This window comes from Myotis myotis, unplaced genomic scaffold (assembly GCF_014108235.1).
Source record: "Myotis myotis isolate mMyoMyo1 unplaced genomic scaffold, mMyoMyo1.p scaffold_m19_p_16, whole genome shotgun sequence".
Taxonomy (NCBI): Eukaryota; Metazoa; Chordata; class Mammalia; order Chiroptera; family Vespertilionidae; genus Myotis; species Myotis myotis.
This window is the reverse complement of record NW_023416320.1, coordinates 2,741,296-2,763,790: the sequence shown is the minus strand read 5'-3', so window position 1 is coordinate 2,763,790 and position 22,495 is coordinate 2,741,296. Positions and strand designations below refer to the sequence as shown.

General features: G+C 60.2%; 1 protein-coding gene across 4 annotated transcripts in view; it reads right to left on the bottom strand.

The window, feature by feature from the left end:
- Positions 1–22,495, bottom strand: part of ST3GAL1 (ST3 beta-galactoside alpha-2,3-sialyltransferase 1) — a 52,836-nt gene that overhangs the window by 5,564 nt on the left and 24,777 nt on the right. For all 4 annotated transcript variants that reach the window (XM_036337608.1, XM_036337607.1, XM_036337610.1 and 1 more), the window contains 5 exons: positions 16,415–16,469; positions 4,768–5,688; positions 3,077–3,273; positions 1,916–2,095; positions 594–639 (listed from right to left, as the gene is read on the bottom strand). In XM_036337608.1, the coding sequence (XP_036193501.1) occupies positions 594–639; positions 1,916–2,095; positions 3,077–3,273; positions 4,768–5,079 (735 nt within the window). In that variant the 5' untranslated portion in view covers positions 5,080–5,688; positions 16,415–16,469. The remainder of the gene's footprint in view (positions 1–593; positions 640–1,915; positions 2,096–3,076; positions 3,274–4,767; positions 5,689–16,414; positions 16,470–22,495) is intronic.

The following is a 22,495-nucleotide window of genomic DNA, read 5'->3' as shown; positions in this document are numbered from 1 at the left end:
AGACACCCTTTGAGCCACAGAGCCGCCTCAGGTGCGGCGGGCTGGGGAGGGACCTCTGGAGGTTGGCTCCAGGGCATCATGTCCGGCCCATCTCGCCCAGTCCCACCCTGCCGGCCACCTTCTATTTCCTTTCAATGTGCACAAATCCATGCACTAGGGCACTAGTATTTAAATAAGAGCATGTGGCAAAGGATCAGGGTGGTGGCCACTGCCCTGCCTTCATCCTTCTGCCTTCTGCCCAGGTTTTGGCCGACCCTCACACCAGGAAACGATGAAGACACGGGTGAGGTCTAGACACAGGTGAGGTCTGGCTTTGAGAAGCTCACACAGTAGTTCTCAAACTGCAGCCCCTTTGGCACCCCTGGAGGCCTTCTACAATCCCAGGTAGGTCTGGAGTGTGGGGGGGTGTTGAGAGGGTGCATCTGTGAGTCTCCCAGGCGATGCTACTGGCCTGGGGTCCCAGGGTCAGTCCCTCCAGCAGGGACTCCATCGGTCCAGCGCCCAGGGCTCTCAGATGTTGGCAGAGGAGGGGAGGGTGCCCTCTCCACCACTTGCCACCAGAGCATCACAGGTGAGCCTGAGCCGCCACTCACCTGATCCTTCCTCACTTTGATCTTCGAGGGGACAGGAACGTAGGTGCTGGGGAGAAAGAGCAGAGGGTCAATGTGGGAGGGGCCGGCCTGTCTACTGGCAGCTGGGGAGCGGGGTGACTGGAGAGGGAAGCAGGGCCAGGCTGAGCAGGTATACGCTTTCACAGGGGCCCCCAGCCACCGGCCCCTGCCACAGCCCTGCAGTGGTCCCTTACAGACACCAGAGGGCGATCTTGGCTCATTCAAGGACCTTCTGCTATGTTATGGACCTTCCCCCAGAAAGGTTAAGGGGACTTGCTCCAAGCCCCCCACCACACACACACACAGCCTGAAGGAGCCATGGAGGCCAGAGCACCTACCCCTCGGCAGGGGTGCCGGCCGAAGAGGCCCACACTGCCTCCTTTTCATCCGGAGGGTCTAGGAGCCTCCAAGATGAAGGCTCCTGGCTTCACTTTGGATCTGACTCTGGCGCAGCTTACACTGGGGAACCCAGGGACCAGGTGTAAGGAATTCCCCTGCCCGAGCGCCTCCCTCCCTCCCTCCTCCTGAGAGCACAGCATCCCCCCCGCCCCCGCCCATCCTGCACCGTCCACACTGGGCCTCACACAGGCTGGCCACCTGGACACGGAAACCACTTCTCTTCGGGAACAGAAGGGACTTGGGAAGGGGACAGGCGCGAGCCTGGCTCTGGCCAGAGTCCCGCCCCGAGCATGTTGCCTGGCCAGCCTCACAGGGGCCCTCCCTGGCGGAAGGGAGGCATGATCACGACAACTGTGACGCTTTGGTCAGACACCACGTGCCCGTGCGTGTGGTGTCAGGAAGATGTGCGGACACGAAGGATGACTCACATCCCAGCCGACATGCTCGGCACCCCTCCTCCCAGCTGCGCCCCACCCCATCCAGTGCCATTTATGGTTTGGAGGCAGGTGGCTGTCACCACGAGGAGCACTCGGAGGTGAGGGGTCGGAGCTAAGATGCGCTGGGCCCTTTCCAGCGGCCCCTTCCCCAGGAGTTGCCAGGTTTGGGGAAGCACAGCGTGTGGTCCACTTGGGGGTCAAGAGGAGGAAAAGGTGGAAGTCTGGGGGGTGTTAGAGCGATGGGAGGTGAGGGGCCGGGAGAGCGGAGAGTCAGAGGTGGCCTGTGGGCTGTGGGGCGGGTGCATCCCAAGAAAAAGTGTGTGAAGGGACGTACTGCAGGGAACAGCATGAGCCAGGCTGTGGTGCAGGGAACAGCACGGTGGGCGGCCAGGAGGCACCCACATGGTGAAGAGGAGCAGCGAGGGGTCAGGCAAGGGGCCCTCCACCCGACGCCCCGGGGGGACCTACTGGGAGATGGTGCCCGTGGTGGTGGCGCTGACCACCCACTCCAGGTCCAGGGTCTTGAAGGGGACCAGCACCATGCTGACGTTCTCCGCCAGCTCCCGGAAGCTCTCAGGGTACACGAAATGGTGGGTGGTCTTGCTCCCCACGTCGGCCTCGAACCCCATGGTGGGGGCCTTGTTCATCCTGGAGGAGAAGGGAGAGAACACGCATGGCTCACACAGTCCCAGATCCCGGGGGCCCGCTGGGACCTCGGGCCAGCGCTCAACTCCGCGGCCTCCTCCTCTGTGAAGTGGGGACAGCGAGCACACGGCTCGGGGATCTGTGGGGTTTTCCTCTTTGGGGATCTCAGTCCCCCGCATCCACGCCACTGACCACCTGCTACTAGTGAGCGCGAGCCCCTCCCCTGGCCCAGGGACGCCCCTGGTGACACTGCAGTGACGGCCGTGTCCAGCGGGTATTTTATGGGCCAAGAAATCTGAGCACAGAGGACGGGGCCCAGGACACAGAGCCACCACAGGCAGCCCCGGACTCCGGTCTGTCGGACCCTGAACCTGACTGTCGCCCTCACCACGGACGGCCCCACTGAACCAGGTGTACGCTGAGGCTCCGAGAGGCCAGGTGAGTGGTCTAAGGACATACAGCCAGAGATCACAGGGACAGAAGATTCTAGAAGGCACCTGGGGATCACCAGCCCCTCCCCCGCCCCCCCTCGCTGCTGTTGTTTCTCGCTCTGGGCTGAGGGCATGGAGGTTACAAGAAACCCAGAGAGACGTGGGGCATCTTCCTGGAACATCTGTTCAGTGACAGGAAAAGAGATTTTACATGAAAAGCATACAGGCTGCAAAACGGGATGCATTTTACGGATCAAACGAGACTCTGTAAGTGAATCCTGCCATCTCCCCAGGGCTCTCGGCGCCAAGCTCCCGCCCCTGCATCCAGAGAGGCACCTGCGTCTGTCTCCATCCTGCAGCGCAGATGGGGAAACTGAGGCCCCGAGGGTGCCTCGAGGAGCCTGAGGTGCCCAGGTAGGTCTGGGCACACCAGGCTGGGACCTTGACCTCCGGGCCCGGAGCCCAGGTGCCGCCTTCAGCCCCGGGGGTCTGGGGTGCACAAGGGGGACCTGGGGGTGCACAGGTGCGCCTGGGCGAGGGCCCGGCCGCTCACCTCAGCACGAAGTCGTGGCTGTCGATGTGAGGCCCGTACCAGGACTCCCTCAGGTTGCCCGAGTTGCCCACGACGGCACAGCGCCGGCAGCCCACCGACTTCTTCGCCAGCAGGGGGTCCACGTTGCCAGGCACCACGTGGAACAGCTCCTTAAAGGTGTCATTCAGGTCATGGGGCTGCTTCTCCCGCTGCAGCGTCTGTGGGCGCAGGACAGGAGACAGGTGGGCCTGGCTGTGCTGCCTCTGGCGGGGATGTGGGGGTGGCCGGGGCTGGGAGGGGGCCAGAGCGGGGGCCGGGGCCCTGCCCCATGTCCAGTGACAGATGAATAGGTTTGCAAATGTGGAGTACGCAGCCCGGCCATTGTGGCTCAGTGGCTGAGTGTCAACCTGTGAACCAGGAGGTCATGGTTCGACTCCTTGCCCGGGTTGCAGGCTGGATCCCCAGTGCGGGGCGTGCAGAAAGCAGCCCATCCATGATTCTCTGTCATCATTGATGTTTCTATCTCTCTCTTCCTCTCCCTTCCTCTCTCTGAAATCAATAAAAATATACTTTAAAAAATAAAAAATAAGATAAAATGTGGAGTATGCATACAATGGAATATCACTCAGCCATAAAAAAGGGACGTTTGGATACACGCTACAGCATGAGTGGACCCTGAAAAGATGCCGAGACAGAGGACAAATTCCGCGGGTCCCTCCCACTACGTGAGGCTCCACGGAGTCACATTCATAGGCAGAGAGTGGAACGGGGGCTGCCAGGGTCTAGGGGGCTGGGGCTGGGGGAGGGGAGTTGGGTACAGAGTGTAAGAGGGTGCTGGAAAAGTGCTGGGTGCAGAAGGGTGATGGTCACATGACACTGTGATGTATGCAATGCCACTGAGATGTGCACGGATAAATGGCCCAGAGGATGAATATTAGTTCATAACCATCAGAGGGAAGCCATCATCCAGAATTAAGCACCTGCTTCTGCTCAGACCTCCTGGGGCAGCTCCAAGCTCCTCCAAGCTCCTCTACAGGCAACCACCTGAGACCTGGCGACCGTGACCATCCTGACGCGGCCGGGCAGGGCTGGGCCCACATCCTGCCAGTCTGACAGGCTCCCAGGCCCCGGGGATGCCGCTGCTGCCTGGGGCTCACTCCCTGAAAACCCCGGGGGGAGTGGCTGCAGCCAAGCTCCCCTGGAGGAACTCCCTCGGAGATCCCCACCGGGAGGGGCCCCTGTGTGCCCCAGCATTTCGAAGTGTTCGGGACCACAGTGCCCACAGAGAACCCACTGTTCTCATTTATATACAGCATGTCCTCAACAAGTAGGTTTTGTGTGTGTTTCAATCCTCACCTGAGGATATTTTTCTGTTGATTTTTAGAGAGAGTGGAAAGAAGGGGGAGAGACAGAGAGAGAAACATCGATGTGAGAGAGACACATTGATTGGTGGCCTCTGCACTAGGGCCGGGGATTGAGCCTGCAACCCAGCTGCGTGCCCTTGCCCAGAATCGAACCCGGAACCCTTCAGTCCACACGCCGACGCTCTATCCACTAAGCCAAACCGGCTAGGGCAGTAGTTTTTGAGTGAATGAATGAATGAATGAATGGCCAATATTGTGATTCCTGCAAAGCACCTGGCAGGGCCCTAGAGGTGTGTACTCAGGTGCAGGGGCCCCTTCCTCACCCCACAACTCGGCCGGTGCACTCACCAGCCACCATGAGTAGGTGTCTTCGTCCAAGAACGCGTTCTTCGCGGTCAGCAGCGGCTGCATGGACCGGTTGAACCTCTCGTCGAACCAGGCCGAGACCCCCTGCTCGCCGACGCAGCGGGCGCAGGTGCAGGGCCGGCGCGAGAAGGCCACCAGCTTCCGGAAGCGCTCCGAGAGCTCCAGGACCAGCTGCTTGGGGAGCCAGGCGGTGGTGGCCGTGGTGTGTGAGTAGCTCAGGAGGAAGGAGGTGAGGAAGATGAAGAGGACGAGGAGGGTGAGCACTTTGAGGGTCCTTCTCCTCAGGGTCACCATGGCTGCTTTCCGCACGAGGGTCCCCAGCGATGAGCTGCAGGAAATCACGCCCCACTCAGGAGGGACTTGGAGGCAAATCCCAGAGATGGAGGCTCATGCACAGGGCGAGGCGTGGAGGTCCGAGGTGGGGGAGGGCGGGGGGCTCTCAAGGCTCGCTCTGGCCAACTTCACTTCCGCCTGGCGGTCACCCTCGGGCACCGGACATCACCCTGGGACACGCGAAGGCGAAGGGGGTCGCTCGGGGGGTGGGATGGCTCTTCTTGCAGCAAATCTGTCTCTGGCAGAAAATAAAGGAGCCCGCCTCATCCGCGATCCTCGAACAGCCGATGATGTCTCTCCACGAAGCGTTAATCGAACGTAAGACCAGCAATCGCCTTTCCCAGCCAAAGGGGTGGAGGGGCGATGAATCTCTGTGACGGCGTCGGGTCCCGCCGGGGGGAGGACCGGGAAGGCAGGGTCACGGTGGGGGACCAGGAGGCCTCTTTGTCGCTGTCCTCCGGGGAGGATGTGTGTGCCGGTGCCCAGTCAGAGCTCAGTCTGACCACACGGCCATCAGAGTTGTGGCTGCAGGCAGTGGGTTTGACGCAGGCACAGAGGGTTGTCTGTCATCTGCCCAGAGAAGGAGGAAGAAAAACAGGATGAAATTCTATTACCTTGTTATGACATCCTGGCTGGTGTAGCTCAATGGATAGAGCGTCGGCCTGAGGACTGAAGGGTCCCAGGTTCAGTTCCGATCAAGGGCACATGCCCGGGTTGCAGGCTCGATCCCCAGTAGGGGGCGTGCAGGAGGCGGCCAGTCAATGATTCTCTCTCATCATTGATGTTTCTATCCCTCTCTCCCTCTCCCTTCCTCTCTGAAATCAATAAAAAATATATTAAAAAAAATAAAAAGCAGCAGTTAATCTGTCCACTTGAGCCAGATTAACCTTCCAAGACCGGCTCTCTCTGCTTTCACCTGGCCAGCAGGGGACACCCACCCCTCTTTACCATAGGAGCTGGTCCAGGGATGAGAAAGTGCCCTAATCCCATCCAATCAGAGGGAAACGCCTGACTTTTGCAGGAAGGGAAGACAGGGCTTCCTTTTGCTCTGGTCTGCGTGAGGCTGGGACGAGGAAGTCAGGGTCATGCTGGTCATTGTGTGGGTTCCTCGCAGGAGGGATGGCTGGGCAGGACCAGACAGGAGGCATTAAATCCCTGATCCAGCCGCACCTGCAGCCCACCCTACGCTCTGACCTTTCAGGGACATGAGACAATAAATCCCCTTTATTGTGTAAAGCAGATTACTTGCAACTTGAAGCAACACAACGGAGCCTCAGCCCACACTTGCTCCTGCCTCTGGGCTCCGGCCCAGGCCGTCCCCGCTGTCCAGAACAGCCACCCGACCCTGCTCAGGTCCCACTCATTCTTCAGGCCCGAGCTGGCGCTGACGCCCAGGGGAGGCCTGCCCAGTCCTGGCGTCCGCAGAGTCCTGGCTCCGTTCGGCCTGCTCTGTTTCCGCATCTGCCTCCTTCCTCCCGGCGGGGGGCTCCAGGAGGACAGGAACTCGGCCTCACTCTCGGTGGCCCTGTCCCCTGGCACACTGTGCCATCGAGGAATGCAGACGTGAATGAGGGAAAGGCAAGGGCTGGCAATTCAGAGATCTGAGCGAGAAAGCACGGACTACGCCCGAGGACTCTGCCTGGGTGCTGTGTGACTGTGAAGAAGCTACCTAGCCTCTCTGGGCCATTCCTTTACCTGGAAAAGGGGCTGATAAGAGAGATTCTGCTCACTCTCGGGCTGTCAATCAAGCAGCCACTCACAGCGCACGTGCTGGGCCCCGAGCTGGGCTGGGCCCCGGGTTAGGAGGTTGAGATCCAGCATAAATGATTCTAAGGTGGGAGTTCCCTGAGCACCTGGGAGGCCCAGGCCTTTGGGAGGAAGGAGGCTGGTGGGCCTGGCCGGTGGGGGAGGGGGAGCAGGTGTGTATTTGGGGGGAGGGAAGCCATTCCCGAGACCAGGCTTTCTCTGAGGGACGGAGCCCACTGCAGGGCTGAGCTGAGCAGTGGGTGACAGGGTCTCCCTGCTTAGGCCGTGGTGATGAGCAGGACCCTGTGTCCCAACACCGAGGGCTGAGACGAGTTCACTTAAACAGATGCCTGTGAGCACGCTGAGGGAATGAGACGGGATGACGGGCCGGTTCCCCGCCTCCTGGCTGCCGTGAGATACAGATGCTCGCAGCGGACACTGGGGCGGAAGGAGACGGAGGGTGAGGCTGAGCTGCAGAATCGGGGCGAGGGAGGGGGGGCTTGGAGGAGCACGGCGACACCCCCCTCCCTCCATCCGGCACGACCCAGTGGCACCATCTCCCAGGCCGGGGTGCCCACTGGGCTCCCACCCACCAGCAGAGGCGCCTGGGCTGGTAACAATTAGCGCTTTTGAAAGCCCTGGAAGGAACTACAGTGGAAAAGCAAGAACGCCCCTGCACCCCGCCCCGGGCCCCAGGGAAGAAAGGAGGCGTGCGTGACTTCCCTGTTCTCTATTAAGCGGGGCAGCCCGCCACACGCGGGGAGCGCCAGCCCTGGCTCCCTGGCATGGAACCTGGGCCAAGACTCCAGGGCCAAGTTCTCTGCTGCCAAGTGAGCCACGCCTCCCCAAACAAAGGGGGGGGGGGGGCTCCCTGTCCCGGCTGCAGCAGCGATCAGTGGTGACAGAGAGAGGGCGGCAATGAGCTGCCACTAGGAGAACTGTGTCAGTGGCTGAGTGTCCGCCCCTCAACCAGGAGGTCACGGTTCGATTCCCGGTCAGGGCACATGCCCAGGTTGTGGGCTCCATCCCCAGTGGGGGGTGTGCAAGAGGCAGTGGATCAATGATCCTCTCTCATCATTGGTGTTTCTATCTCTCCCTCTCCCTTCGTCTTTCTGAAATCAATAAACACACACACACACACATATGTAAATATACATATATATGTATATATTTTAAAAAAGAGGGAATTGTTTCAAATACAGTGGGGCCTTGACTTACGAGTTTAATTCATTCCCGAGACCGAGCTCGTTAAGGAGCTCGTTAACTCAAATTACTCTATCAACTCAATGCAAAAAATCGGCCAAGAGACAGCTGGTATCTCAAAAAACTCGTTAGTCGGGACACTCGTAAGTCAAGGCCCCACTGTACTTGGAAAACCTACAGTCGCCCTCCCAGCTCCACGGGTGCCGGTGAAATGACCGAGTGAACACTGCCGACCGGCGGTAACGTTAGCACTTGTAATACAGGGCTGTCACCGCTGCCCGCCCTGTCATCCTCACGTCAGCTGGGCCAAGCGGGTACTCATGCCCCTTCCCCTGAAATGGCAACCTGAGATCCAGAGACGGCCAGTGGCCTGTGCAAGATCACACAGGGAGCTGGAGGCCGAGCCCGCACTCTGACCCGCCCCTCTGCCTCCTCCTGGGTCTCGACGTCGCCATGGCGAACCCTTCTATTCCACCAATCCCTGCTCTCTCTGTTATCTGCTCTCTCGACGTTTCTTTTTGGGTTTGAAAACTGTTGTCTTTCCAACTTCTTGAGGTAGGTACTGCCGCATGCATCCTCTTCTGCTGTGTCGGGTGCATTTGAATCGCATATTACATCCATGTCAGTTCTTGGGTCTTTCAGGTCTAGCATGTCCACCTGAGTACTTTTTGTCTAAGTGGTAGTTTTCCGGTGAAATTCCCCATCTTGTCATCTATCTTCCTGCAATTAACTACCACAGGTTATTTTAAAGTCTGCGTCTATGCCTGTGACATTGGAGTAACTTGTGGGTCTGTTTCTACCGTCTGTTTTCTCTCTTTGGCCATGTGGTCTGGCCTTGGCGTGGTACATGCGGACACGGTGTAGGGCAAACATGCAGAGGCTCTGGCTGCGGCGGTCCTTATTCCGGGAGGAAGCCGTTTCCGCCTGGCGGGCAGGGGGAGCAGGGGCACATGACCTTGGTCCCCGTGATGGTCAGGATGATTGGGCCTGCACCTTAGTCCCTGGGGATGACCGGGTATTTCGGGTTTGTGCTCACTGAGAAGGCCCAGCCCTTCTCAGAGCCCTTCTCAGCGCATGGCTGGGATGCCTACCAAGGTGCCTCTTCCTTGCCCGCTGTGATCTCTCCCTCTTATCTCCCCTGCCGCCCTGGGAGATGGCCAAAAGCTCCGTCTAGTCTTTGAGCCTCGCGGCGGCTGCGTTTGGCTTGGTTCTTAGGCTCCGGATCCAAGCACCTTATGTCTTGGCAGACACCTTCAGAGAAAAGCGAGGTGCAGCACGATGAGTCTCCCCCGTCTTCCCGCGGGGCTGGGTTCTCCGATCTCGGGTTTCGGCTGACCTGGACGTCCTGCACTCGGCTTCTTATCTGCTGTGTTTGCCTCCCCCGCCTCGTGAGGCCACCCGAGACGTGGCCTCCATTTCGTTTCTTCTTCCGTAAGCGTGGCACCGGCCTCGCTGCGCTGCGCCAAGGACCCGCGTCCGACCCGAGTCCGTGCAGGGGAAGCATTGAGGTGCCTGGCACGTCGCGAGTGCCCTGAATGTCGGGTTTCCTTATGAACTTCTTCCAGTGGTTTCCCTCTTCCCTTGAGCACGGGGTGCCCACGAACACCCCACCCACCCTTTCTGCCCCACTTGATTGACAGATGTGGAGGCTGAGATCAGAAAGGGGAAGAGACTTCCAAGGACACACGGAGAGAGGGCTGCCAGAGCTGAGAGGAGAGCAGCCCCAAACTCCAGGAGAGGAGAAGCTGCCCCGGGGAAGGAGCCAGGAAGGCACGTGGGCTGAGAGGGAAGGAGAGGCAGGCAGAGCTGGAGGGGGGCCAGCTGCAGCCAGGGGTGGGTGCCCTTAGGGATGTCCCCTCCCTCATCTGGACAATGGAGGTTCAAACCGTCCCTGCCTCTGAGGCGGCCCTGCTGAGCAGGGTTAATCCATCATCTGCCACCGGAAGGACAGATGCCTCACGGAGCCTCTCTCTCTGCCAGCCATTGTTCTGGTCACACCGCCGGGGCCCAGGACAATCGCCGCTGGTGCTGGGTTTTATCTCTGTCTTTCAGAGGCGGCCACAGAGGCCCAGCAGCCAGCGACCTGTCAAGGAGCCGGAACTCCAGCCCAGGCGGGGCCCAGCGAGGGTGTCCCGTGGGGCTTGTCCCTGCCCTGAGCCTGGCCTCTGAGGATTGGGAGAGGGATAGGGACCATCCCCACGCGGAGACGGGAGCGTGAGCCCTGCACGGGGTTTGCGTGCGGCCCAGCTGAGGACCTGGCACTGCCCAGGGTGAGCCCTCCTCTCCTCATCCGGTGCCCTCTCCAGCTGCGCCCCACCCACTGAGTCACCCCGAGCCCTGCTGAGTCACCCCGGAGCGGGTCTCTGTGCTCCTGCAGCTCAGACCCGGACGGACAGGCTCTGCCTCCCTCCTCCCGGCTCGGGAAGGACCAGCTACAGCTGCAGCCACACAGGACCCTCCAGAAAAGAGCGTCGGAGGGAAGCCCACCCGGGTGAGGGAGCCCGAGAGGGGGCGTGGCAGTTCGCACCTGTCATCCCCGCTGGCCAGGGACCAGCTCCAGGGGGAACACCAAGGGCCCTGGAGATACAATGGTGGCAAGCAGGTGACAACTGCAGGGAGAGAGAAGGCTCAGTGGAGGTGGCTGTGGAGACGGGGGCTTTGACAGCGATGGGAGAGAGCAGAGAGAATGGGGTGAACCGGGCAGCTCCCCAAAGTCCAGGCGGCGGCGCTGGGGATGGGGGCGCCTGGCACAGTTACGAAAAGGAAGGTGCCCTTCAGAGCAGCCATGGTGGGTGGGGGCAGGTCAGGGAAGCCTGTAGGAATGGGCACGCTGGGGTGAAGGCAATGGGGAGCCACTGATAGTCCGTGAGCAGCAGATGGTGATGGCACAGAGGCTGGACTGGAGGGGGTGCACAGACACCCCTGGAGCCGGGCCCGCCTCCTTTGGGGCCTCAGTGTCCCCACTCCTTCCTGCGCAGACTTGACTGTCTGCCCCGCCCCCACACCTGCCGGCGGCTTGGGAAGAGCCTGTCTTGGGCTTGCAAACCCTTCTCTCCTCACCTGGCCCATCTCGCTGGCTCCTGTGCGAGGAGCTGGAGGGAAAATAAAGGTTCCGACAGACAGCAGACAGACAGCACAATGAGGCTCAGGTCGGCCTGTTTGGAGGAGCGCCCCGAGGAAACGCATTTAACGCAATTAACGGGGATCAGGGTCCTGTGACAGGAGCTGGAGACGGCCTCAGGTTCTGAGTCGCACAAAAGGAATTTAAATCCACCAATCTCCTCATGTGTGTGGCCTGAGGGCGCTGCATGCAGACATCCAGGCAGCACTTGAAGCGTGAAATGTGGTCAGGAATTTAGGGAGGCCCGTGCTGGCGCACCCAGGCTGACAGCTGCCCCAGGGGAAAAAAGGGGATGGCCCTCATGTGGGGGTGCAGAAACCATGACAAAAATAGACCATCCAGAACCCCACCCCAGCTGCCTCCCACCTCGTGTCATTAGCAGGTACAGGGGCTCATCACCTAGTGCTTACAGGACAGAGGGTCGGGCAGGCGCAAGGACCTGCTCGGGTCACCATGGGGTCAGCAGTGGATGGAGGCAGCTGACGCAGGTCCAGGTGTAAACTGGAAAGAGGATGGGGGAGGGGGCTGCAGTTCCAGCACCGAGGAGCTGTGTGATCTTGGACAAGCGACCTGACCACACCACACCACGCATGGCCCTTGTGTGCAAACAGAAACACAAGTACACGTGCCGAGGAGCGCCAGCGAACGCAGGCCACCGTGAGAGCTCTGGCCTGGGTGAGGGCCGGCTCCCCCTCTGTACTAACCCATGAGAGTGGCCGTCCCCGTGTACTCAGCCCCGAGGGAAGCTCTCGGAGCATGTCTAAGGGCGTTAGTCCCGTGAACTCACGGAATTGACCAACATGCCCATTTTACAGATGGGAACATGGAGGCCCAGGGCCGTACACTTTGTAAGGAGTGAAGCTCAAGGAGCCTCAGCTCTTCAGGGGAAGTGTCCACCTCTGAGTCTCAGCCTGAGCTGGTCCCACAGCAGGAGCCCTGGCCGGAGCCCACCACCTCCCCCTTCCCGTGCCCTCTCCACACTGTTCTCTGCTCTGCCCTCGCCTGCTCAAATCTCCAGCGGGTTTTCTCCACGCCTGGATTGAAAACCAAGGTCCTGGCCACGGTCTGTAGGAGCCCGCAAGAGCTGGTCCTGCCTCCTGACTGACTCTATTTTCTACACCTTTGCTTTCTCTGCTCCAGTGACACCGGCCTCACGCATGACAACCACAGGACCTGGGCACAGGCTTCCAGCTTCACCCAGAATGCTTTGCACACAGATAGTGAGGTGTCCTTTAATTAACTCGGGATGCCAGGTCGCCGGGCCAGGCCTCAGAGGAGAGACTTCCCCTGAACCTTTTGTACCCGAAGCACAATGAGCAACCCTTCCCTGCACTTCCCCTGCTTTGTTTTCCCACATATATTCATGCGCAGCCGAAAAGATTCTCCGGGCAACGCGGCTCCCTGAGCTCAGAGACGGTCTCCTGCTCTCCGCTGGGCTGCTGGCAGAGTGACCTTCCATATCCTCTAATAATCACCGGAAAGGAGGTATTGTCCCATTTTACAGATGAGAAAACGGAGGGTAAGAAAAGTCCAAGCCCTGACCGGTGTGGCTCAGTGGATGGAGTGTCGGCCTGAAGACTGAAGGGTCCCAGGTTCGATTCCAGTCAAGGGCATGTACCTGGGTTGCGGGCACATCCCCAGTGGGGGGTGTGCAGGAGGCAGCTGATCGGTGTTTCTCTCTCATCGATGTTTCTAACTCTCTATCCCTCTCCCTTCCTCTCTGTAGAAAATCAATAAAATATATTTAAAAAAAAAAAAAAGAAAGAAAAGTCCAGATGCCGTAATCTGCCTCGCCTCACAGTGAGTGGGTGTGAGGCCTGGGATTCAGATCCAGACTCCTTCAGTGCCGACCGACTGACCGAGTGTCGGAGCGGCTCCTCCGAGGGTTTCCCAGCCCTTCGCACGCTCAGGTGAGCTAAGAATCCAAGGCCCCGACTGGTCTTCATGGGGATCATTGCTTAGGGCTGGGTTTACAGCAAGAAGTCATGAAACATGAGGGAAAGGCTTGCTTTCGGTTCGCTGCACACGGTGGATTCCCCCAGCTCAGTGTCCCTGGTCTATGTTGCAACCCATCACATGTGCCAGCATCTGTCTGGGCCCCGTGGCTGGGCCCCAAGGACTCTGGGGCAAAGAGGGAGCCGACACAAACCTGAAGCTCATGCTGCCGGCTGTGCCATGAGTGATCAAATCCCTGGTCTCTGACCCAGGAGTCTCATGTCTTCTGCCAACGCCGTGAAACACAAACAGGCGAACTTAAGTGAGAAAAAAGTGAATCCCGGACGGAACCCTTTTCTGTCCTGTTTCCCACATGTTGACGGATGTTACTATCAATACAAGGTCCTTGCCGATCGAGTGACCTTTCTGTCCCAGCTGGTGAACCTCACGTCCCGCGTGCCACCTTCCCCAGGAACTTCCCTGTTCTCTCCCCGCCCCCCACTTCCCCAGAATTCACAGGAGACTCTGATCTGGGCGGAGAACTGGGCCAGAAGGAAATCTGATTTGATTTTAACAGGGACATTAGCTTTGGTTAGTAAACATAGAACATATTAAACCAGTGAATCTGGGGCAGGCACTGGGGAGAACAGAAAACAGAGAGGGGTGAAAGTGTCTTGACATTTGCATGTTTATGGCTGGAGAGTGAGCGCAGCAAGAACTCTCTGGAATTCGGCCAAGTGGAGAATGCGGCCGGGGTGAGCCCGACCGTGGAGGGTACAGACTGTGTCTTATTCAGTTCGGCATCCCTGGCACTGTGCCCTCGGCCTGGCCCCGCCCAGGGGCTGCTTCCTGGGCACACAGACAGGTGGGTAGCCCAGTGGTGCTGATGGAAGAGGGGCTCGCTGGTCGACCACCAGGCGGCCGCCTGTTCCTCGGGGAGGGGGCAGGCAGGCAGGCTGAGTCCAGGGGGAAGGAACTCTGTGAGCGTTCCCCATGGCAAACTTCCAGGCGCCCGCCGGCCGGGAACCAGGCAGACCTGCTTTCCGGTCATTATTTTTCCAGCCGAATGGGGTTCAGTTAATGGAAGACTTAATGACGCCTTCTGGGCCCGGGGGAAGAGACGTGGCTCGGCTCAGACAGGTTCCTGGCCCGGCAGCCACAGGTCCCAGGTCAGGGAGAGGTGAGAGCAGCAGGGCGGCTGGGAGGCAAAGGGCCGGGCGTTTCAGCATCACGGAGGGACTTAGGGGGGGCCACACTCTCCTGCTGCCTTTGCCCCTTGGGGAAACTGAGGCTCAGGGAGGAGATGTGACCAGCCCAAGGTGGCAAACGAGTCTCCAGTGGCACCAAGACTAGAACCTGGGGATCTTAACTCCCAAAGCACATCCCTCCACCCCCAGCACGCCCAGCCAGGGGGCCAGACAGGCACCGAACCGACACAGACGGCGGGAGCAGTAAGTTTACAGCTGTGAGTGTGCAAAACCGAGTTACTCTCGCATTATTATTATTATTGTTATTATTATTATTGTTATTCCATTGTCTCCCACACGAACAACTGTGAGCCTACATCGCCCGCTCCGTCCCTGTGGGCAGAGGCAGCGACACGTGCTCCCAGCACAGGAGCGGAGGTTCGCACTGGGCTGTGCACAGTGGAAGGTGGGGGCCTCGGTCCGAGCCGGACGATTACAGTAACAATCTCACACCAGCCCTGCCCAGGGCCTCCTGGCCCTCTCTGCCCTCTGGAGCCCGTGCTGGGAGGGGGCGCCTCCCGGCTGAGCCCCGTTGCCCCCCGCGGAGGCTGAGCAGCTCGGCCGTCCTCAGGGAGGGCAGCGCGGAGCTCAGCCTGTTACACACTTCCCTTGGCTTTTGCAAAAACAACAAACTAAAAATACTGCAAACCACACCGCGCCTCTGCGCAGCCACCCAGAAGGCGGTGAGCACGTGTGCGCCCTGCCGCTGGCTCCCCCGTGGCTGGGCAGGATGTGGGGCACCCAGTGCAGGAGGGGGCACCGGGACCTCTGTGGGCCCTCCCCGTCTGGTTCCCAGACAGCCTGGAGCCCGGAGAGACCGCCCTGGGATGGTAAAATGGCCTGTCAGCTCGTTCTTGAACCCGGGTGTGCGGGAGGCTCGGGGTTGGTCCTGACCAGGACACCCAAGGGCGGACGGGGTTGTTTTTCTCAAATGTCACCCGCCCCCTTCCCACCTCTCTGCTGCAAGGGCTCTGCCTCATCGGCTACGCGACCTGCATGAGCACCCCCAAAGGCTCACTGCCTCCCGCTGGAAGGGGCTGTGCAGCCGCAACGGTACCTGCTCCGCAGCCCACTGTGCAGATGGGCAAACCGAGGCCCGGGGAGGGGCAGGGGCTGGCGCGGTCCACACGTCTCAGGGGAGCAGCTGCCGTTAAACAGTGGGTCTCACACTCAGGGAGAAGCCAGCGCTGAGCCGAGCTTTCTGGGCGAGGCGGGCGTGAAATCCCAAGCCCGCTGTGGACTCCCTCCTCACCCCCAAGGCGGTTTGGAAACCGGAGCCCTTCACACACCACACCCACAGCCCCTGCCGGTGGCCCCAGAACGCCACACCCACTCCCAGCCCCGCTCCCACGAGGTGCCCTGAAGACTTCAGAGACCAACAGGCCGTTAATCTGCAGCCCTTCACCTGGGGGGCGGTTCCTCCTCTAAGATTTCTCAGAAACAGCTTCTAAGAAACTTTCCAGGAGAAGAGTGGGTTTGAGATGGGGACTCGGGCACTCTTGGTGACGGGCAAGGGGGCGTGAGCGGCAGGGACAAGATACAGTCAGAGACCTGGGCGCCTAACTGGAGGATGGGGGGCCCCACGCTGCACCCCATCTCCACGGCCTGCCCTGCTCCCCTTCCTACCACGAAGCCAGGGGCCCCACTTTCTCAACCACAAAGAATCACCCTCCTCAAAACAGCCTGTAGCTGCAGCCTGCACACCGTCATGGGGGCAGAGCGCCTTTCTCCCGCGGTCCGGTCCGAGGTGGTGACTTTGAACGCAGCCCAGGGGGCCCCTGGGTTAGCCAGGACTTTCTAGTGATTCGGTGAGCACCCCATTCCCTGAACACTGCCCGACCCTGTGGCTTAGACAGGATTTCCTAGTCTGGGAGCCACTGCGACCGGTGCTGGGGAGGAGACACCCCACAAACGCCATGTCATGGGGCCCCACAGGTGGGGGTAAGGGGAATGGTCATTTCAACACAGTTCCCAGCAGACAAAGCAAGGCAATTGGTTCTGGAGCCAAAGAGAGCTGGGTTCAAATCCTAGCTCCGCCACTTACCAGCTGTGTGACCTCGGGGGAGCTCCGTAACCTCTCTGAGCCTCAGTTTCTTCATCTGAAAAACAGAAGAAGAAAAAAGCTCAGCTGCACCGCAGGGAGAGGGCGTGCAGGTCTCGCCCGAGAGCCCGCAGGTCTGGGCGTGCAGGTCAGCCCAGACTCCCAGGGCAACGTCAGGGCTCGCTGAGGCGACAGCCCCATCCTCCGCCGGGAGGAGACAGCGGCACCTGCACCGGGTGGGAGTCAGGGGACCCGAGCCTCGGGTTCGAGCCGCACACCGTCAATGAAAGCTCTGCAGCGCGAGCTCTCGCGGACCACTTCCTGCCCTGGGTAGGTCGGCGGGGTGTGCTCTAGTGCGGAGACCCCCCTGTTCCTGCAGGGGCTCACCCCGAGGCAGCTCAGCTTCCCGCCGGACGGAGGAGGAAGCGAGGTTCAGGTCCCAGGGACCATGTGTCAGGGCGGAGCCGTTCCCCCGCCCCCCTCCCGCAGAGGCCTGTGCAGGGGCGGGAGATGCTCAGAGAACTTGTTTGAGGTCAGAGAGGCCCTTCCACCAGCCTCTTGGGGCTTTCGCACGAGCAACCGGAAGCCACCGGTCCTTCAGCAAAGGCTCACGGGGGCCCAGAAGCTGACGGGCCCCGATGGGGATGCTGGTGACACACCGGTGATCAAGTCCAAGTTCTGGAAGCTCACACATCCAATCAAACAGAGCAGCGGCATTCCGCACACAGCGGGTGGCGGGGAGGCAGGAGTGAGCCAGCCAGGCAAGGACAGCGTGGGACCAGAGGGACCAGAGCGTGGGCAGGGGGATCAGGGGAAAGTGGGCGCGGAATCACAGGCGGCAGGAGCCGCACTCAGCCCGCAGGCGGGGCAGGGCCCTGTGAGCCTGAACGCTGCGGAGCCACAGGGATCACATGACGGGATGAGGTCAGCGAGGGAAGTAGGGCCGATCATGTCACCCGGGAGGACAGTGGCTTGTCACCCAACCACTGAGCAAAGGTGAGAGGCTGCTCTCGGGGGTCCCTGCCTAGTCACGTCCTCTGGGCTGGCTCTGTCCCTGGGGAAGCCGCTGCACCCCTATGCGCACGGGAGCGCCCCGGCCGACACCCCCTTTCAGTGTCAGAGGGTAAGCCTCGCGGAGAAACGCGCCGGTGGCCTTCTGGACACAGCTCCGCCTTCCAAATGCTTCTCTGGGCTTCCAGGTGGAGGTGCCGTCAGCCGCGGACAAGCAATGACGTCGCGGCCCGCACTGCCTCTCACATCCACACAACCTGGGCTGCGGGAGGCGTGGGGAGCACCCGCCGCTACAGGTGGGCTTCCGGAGGGGCGCCCGGCTGTCCTGGCAGCTGCAGTCCTGACACGTCCTTGCTGGGCATCGTGAAAGGGATGCTGAAAGCGCCTGGAGCGTCCGTCTCCTCCTCCAGAGAGTGGGGACACTCGTGACCCTGAGAGTGGGTAGGAAGGTGGCTCCCACCCCGGCTGGTGTGGGTCAGCGGATAGAGCATCGGCCTGCGGGCTGAAGGGTCCCAGGTTAGATTCTGGTTCAGGGCACGAGCCTGTGCTGTGGGCTCGATCCCCAGTGTGGGGCCTGCAGGAGGCAGCCAATCAATGATTCCCTCTCATGATGTTTCTATCCCTCTCTCCCTCTCCCTCCCTCTCTGAAATCAATAAAAATATATTTTTTAAAAAGGTGACTCAAAGACACGGCATGTTCTGGGCACAGTGTCTGGTCTTCTCATTACCGACGGTGTCATGTGATGGGCTCAGCGGCCCTCAGCCCAGAGGTGGCCACCAGAGCTGGGAGCAGCAAGAGGACACAGGACAAAATCCATCACCATCGGGAAGGACCGGGGACGGAGTAGGACTCCGAGGGGACCGGCCTCCAGTTTTCTTCCTGAGTCCTCACGCTGGGTGGTTCCCACAAACAACCGGGGACCTTTTCAAACAGGATGTGAGGAGGTAGACAGGGGGCTGCCGCTGCAGCCGCCACGGAGGGCCCAGGAAGGAAGCCCTGACCTGTCCCCTCTTTAGACGCCAGCACCGTCAGCCAGCACCCAAAGTCCCTTTGATGTATTTGCACATGTTGGCAGTGAATCCTCATCTCGGGGCTTTTAAAAGAGGGACAGACACGTTTGGGAAATTCTCATCAAGCCAAGGCTGACCAAGAACAGAAAAGCAAGGTTGCCTGGGTTCGGGGAAGTGGATTTGCATGAAGTGTGGGGTCCTTGTGAAAGCGGCAAAATGAACACAGCGGACTTGTTCTGGTCACTAATCACAGGGTGATTGCCCTCACTGAACACCTGCTATGTGCTGGGCCCTTCACATGCAAAAGCGAACACACACTAACTACGGTAGGAGCATAAACACTTTATGTGGCTCAAGCCAGTCCAACCTCCCCAACAGCCTTGTCTTAGGTGCCCTCGGTGTCACTCCCTGGGCAGGTGAGCCCAGAGAGATGCAGTCATTTGTCCAACGTCACACAGCAAGTAGATGGCAGAGTCGATCCCTGCATCCAGGTTGCCAGGCAACCATCAGGGCTGAAAGCGTTAGCTCAGCAAATGCACACCCGGACCTCCCTGGCCAGCGGTAGTTTCCTGCCCGCCGTGTGCGAGCCGTCGGCCGCAGCCTGGCAGCGTGTCACCGTCTGGCCTGCGCCAAGCTCCCGGTCGGGCTTTCAGTGGAGCCATCCCAGGGTCACGTCTGGCAGCACAGCGGCTGGACAGCCCCATAGAGGAGGGTCCCAACGCCCCAGCCTGACCCTGGTCTCTGCCATTACAAGCTGTGTGGCTTCTCTGTCCCTTGGGGTCATGACCTCCCTGGCAACTTTTGTCAAGTCCCCAAATTTCAAGCCTCAGTTTCCTAATCTGTCCAGAACGGCACTAAATCAGGATAAACTGTTGCCTCGGGGGATGTTTCGTCTGCAGCATACAGCAGTGGACGGGACTTCCAAATTAGCTGTCACTTTTAAAAAGCAGAAAAACCTCACACAAAGATCTGGCCTCTGGCTTCGCTTCGTAAAGGAACGGAAGGTCCAGGATCTCTGGGCTCGCATTCCCCATCGCGACAACTCCCGGAGTCATCTCCTTTGGTCAGAACCTAGTCAGTTTTCCAGTTAGCCCCAGGCCCCACCACTCCCTACTGCCTTACCCAGACCTCTCTATCCATTGGTGTTACCCTGTGTGACCCCTGGACTGGGTGCTCTAAAGGTCTCCTCTGCTCCATGATTTTCCTGATGTTCCTCACATGCCCCTAGGTGCTGCCCTGCCACCCCCGGGGTAGGTAGTAGAGGGCCATCACCTTGAGGCTGAGCCCTCCAGGGCTGCCTCCACCACCCAGCGGAGGGGAGAGGCCTGCCGCTGCCAGGGTCCCGATGGCCTGGTCAGCAGAAAGATGATAGCTCCGCAGTGCACCCAGCAGGCCGCGCGCTCCCCGCGCTGAGGCCTCCTATAATTACCTGCCGTGTGTAATAAAGCCGCATTTAGAAACCTTAGAAAGGCCCCGGCAAGGAGACCTTTTTCCTGGGTAATTTCCTGGTCCTAGAATTTCAGGTTTGGCCAACGCATCAACTGACAGTTTACTCTCCTCCAGCGAGGCTGACACGATCCGTTCAAGGTCCCACTGTTTGCCCAGCGCTGCGGGAGCCGAAAATAGAAGTGCGGGCTGCAGCCCCACCCTGCAGTCACCCTGGCGTCCTCCCAGGCCGTGGCCGCCGGTCAGGCAAAGAGACAGTGACAGAGCAGGACTGCAAGGGCCCTGCCCCCGACAGCCACCGCTGCTCAGCCCTACTGCGCGCCCAGCTCTTCCCATAAATGACCTCAGCGAGCTCCCAAGTTTCGCCCCTGACGTGCAGGGGCGCGCGCTTTGATGCCAGGGATGTGAGACTCCCTGGGTTTGCAAAGCGGACCTTAGGCTGCTGGGCAGCCTGAGGGGCACAGAAAGGCAAGCAAGGGTGAACCCTGGGTGGGCGAGGGCCAGGCTGAGGCTCCAGCCAGCCCGGGGCTACCACAAAAGGCCACCCCAATGGGCACCAAACCCTCTTCCAGGAAGGGGCTCGCATGCAGACGGGGAGAGCTGCCCAAAGAGGCTTGTCGTGTGTAACGGCAAACGCCAGCGAGCGCGCAGGCCTCCACCGCGGGGACACCGCTCAGGACCTCACGGTGCTTGCAGTATCTGCTACGCGACAGAAAAGGCTGCGTCGCTAAGAACGCTCATGCAGAACAGCACACGGGGACACCTGCTGTGCTGTGAACTGGGGATACCAAGGAGACAGCGCCAGAACCAGAGTTACCGCGTTAGCAATCTAGGAACCGAAAGACAGCAGCAGGAAACGCCCACAAATGCTAAGGGAGGTACTTTCCAGGAGGGGGCGTGTGTGGGGGACACCCCCTTCCCCCGGGGCCTTTACACTTCTCTTTCTCTCTTCTGTTTTTTTTTTTTTGGTTAATCCTCACCTGAGGATACTTTTCCATTGATTTTTAGAGGGAGTGGCAGGGAGGGGAGAGATAGACATTGATGTGAGAGAGACATCGCTTGGCTGCCTCCCATTTGCACCCTGACCAGGGCTGGGGCGGAGCCTGCAACCAAGGTACATGGCCTGGACCGGACTCAAACCCCGGGCCTTCCGTCTGAGGGCTGACCCCCGATCCACTGAGCCAAACCGGCCAGGGCTACACTTTTCTTTCTTTTCAGGATTTTCTTCAGTGGACAGGGCTACTTTTATGATTAGAAAATAAAACTGCCATTAAAACAACAACAACTAAAAAATGGTGGCCTGTTAAAACCGCCTCTAGCACCCAGTGCCGATCGGGCCTCCCAGACCGGGACCCAGCGCACACCCGGGCTGTGCCGGATGAGACAGCCTCGCAGAACTTGGGCTGCCACTTCCCGAGGCTCAGGCCCAAAGTCAAGAAGGAACATGGAAATCAACAGAGAACAGCAGCATGTGTGAGGGTGCGGACCAGCAACAATCAGAGAAGAAAGAGAACAGCCGGCTTCCCGGGGACAAGGGCTCAGAAACCCTGTCCCCAGACCCCAGGCTCCCGGGGCCCCGCCCAGCGGCAGGCCTATAGGATCCAGCCTCTCACCCAGGAGCCCAGAGCGGCCTTCGCCTGACTTTCCACGTGGCCCCATCTGGCTGGACCCCCTAGCAATGGCCCTGTGGGGACATGTCCCAACGTCATATACGTGAGACGCCACCGCTCAGAGAGGTCACTCAACCTTCCTGGGAGGCTCAGAGAGGTTGCCTACCTTGCCTGAGGCCACACAGCTAGCTGCTCAGGGACAGGGCAGGAAAGGGGGCGCAGGCCTTCTGTGTGACCACCCCTTCCCCCGGAGGCCTTTGCCCCTCACCGCAGCTGGCCCATGAGCCCACCCCTGGCTCCAAGAAGCCCGGGTTCCAATCCCAGCGGAGTCCGTGACGGCGGCGTCTTGCTAGTTCACCCCTAGGAGCTCCGGTTTCATCAGTGAACTGGAGGCAAACCTCACACTGACCCAGGGGGGACACAGCGAGCCCGGGCTCCCGCTAGCACAGGAGCAAGACTGTTACTGCTGCTGGCGGTCCCCTCTGCCCCCTGGAGTGAGTCCTTCCCTGGTCTCAGGATGGGACCTCAGTGCACTGTCTCCCTCCCCCCATCCCGGGGACGGCCTCCTGCTCTGTCCCAGCCCAGTGGGGGGTACTGGGAAGGACAGCTGGACGGGAGGCCAGGATGGACTCTCAGGAGGACAGTCGGCTGTGCTTAGGCATCTGGCGGCCCGTCTCCAAACCCTGCTTTCTGGCTTCACGGAGCCGGTTTCTGGCCAACGGGGCTCAGTTCGTGTCTAATTCCAAACAGGCGGCCTGAGCCCTGCCCCCCACCAGCCCCGTTGCTCCCCGCCTGCTCCAGGGCCCCAGCAAGCAGCAGGGAAGTGGGGTGCAGCCCTTCCTGGGAAGGGGCTCAGTCCCTCAGACACCACAAGGCCCAGACTGGGAGGTCCACTTGGCTTTCGCCAGAAAACAGGCAGCCCAGCCGCCCTGGTGCACACCCGTCACAGCCCATGTCACGTCTGAACAGCTGCACACACGCCGCTGGGCCCTCCACGCCAAGAGAC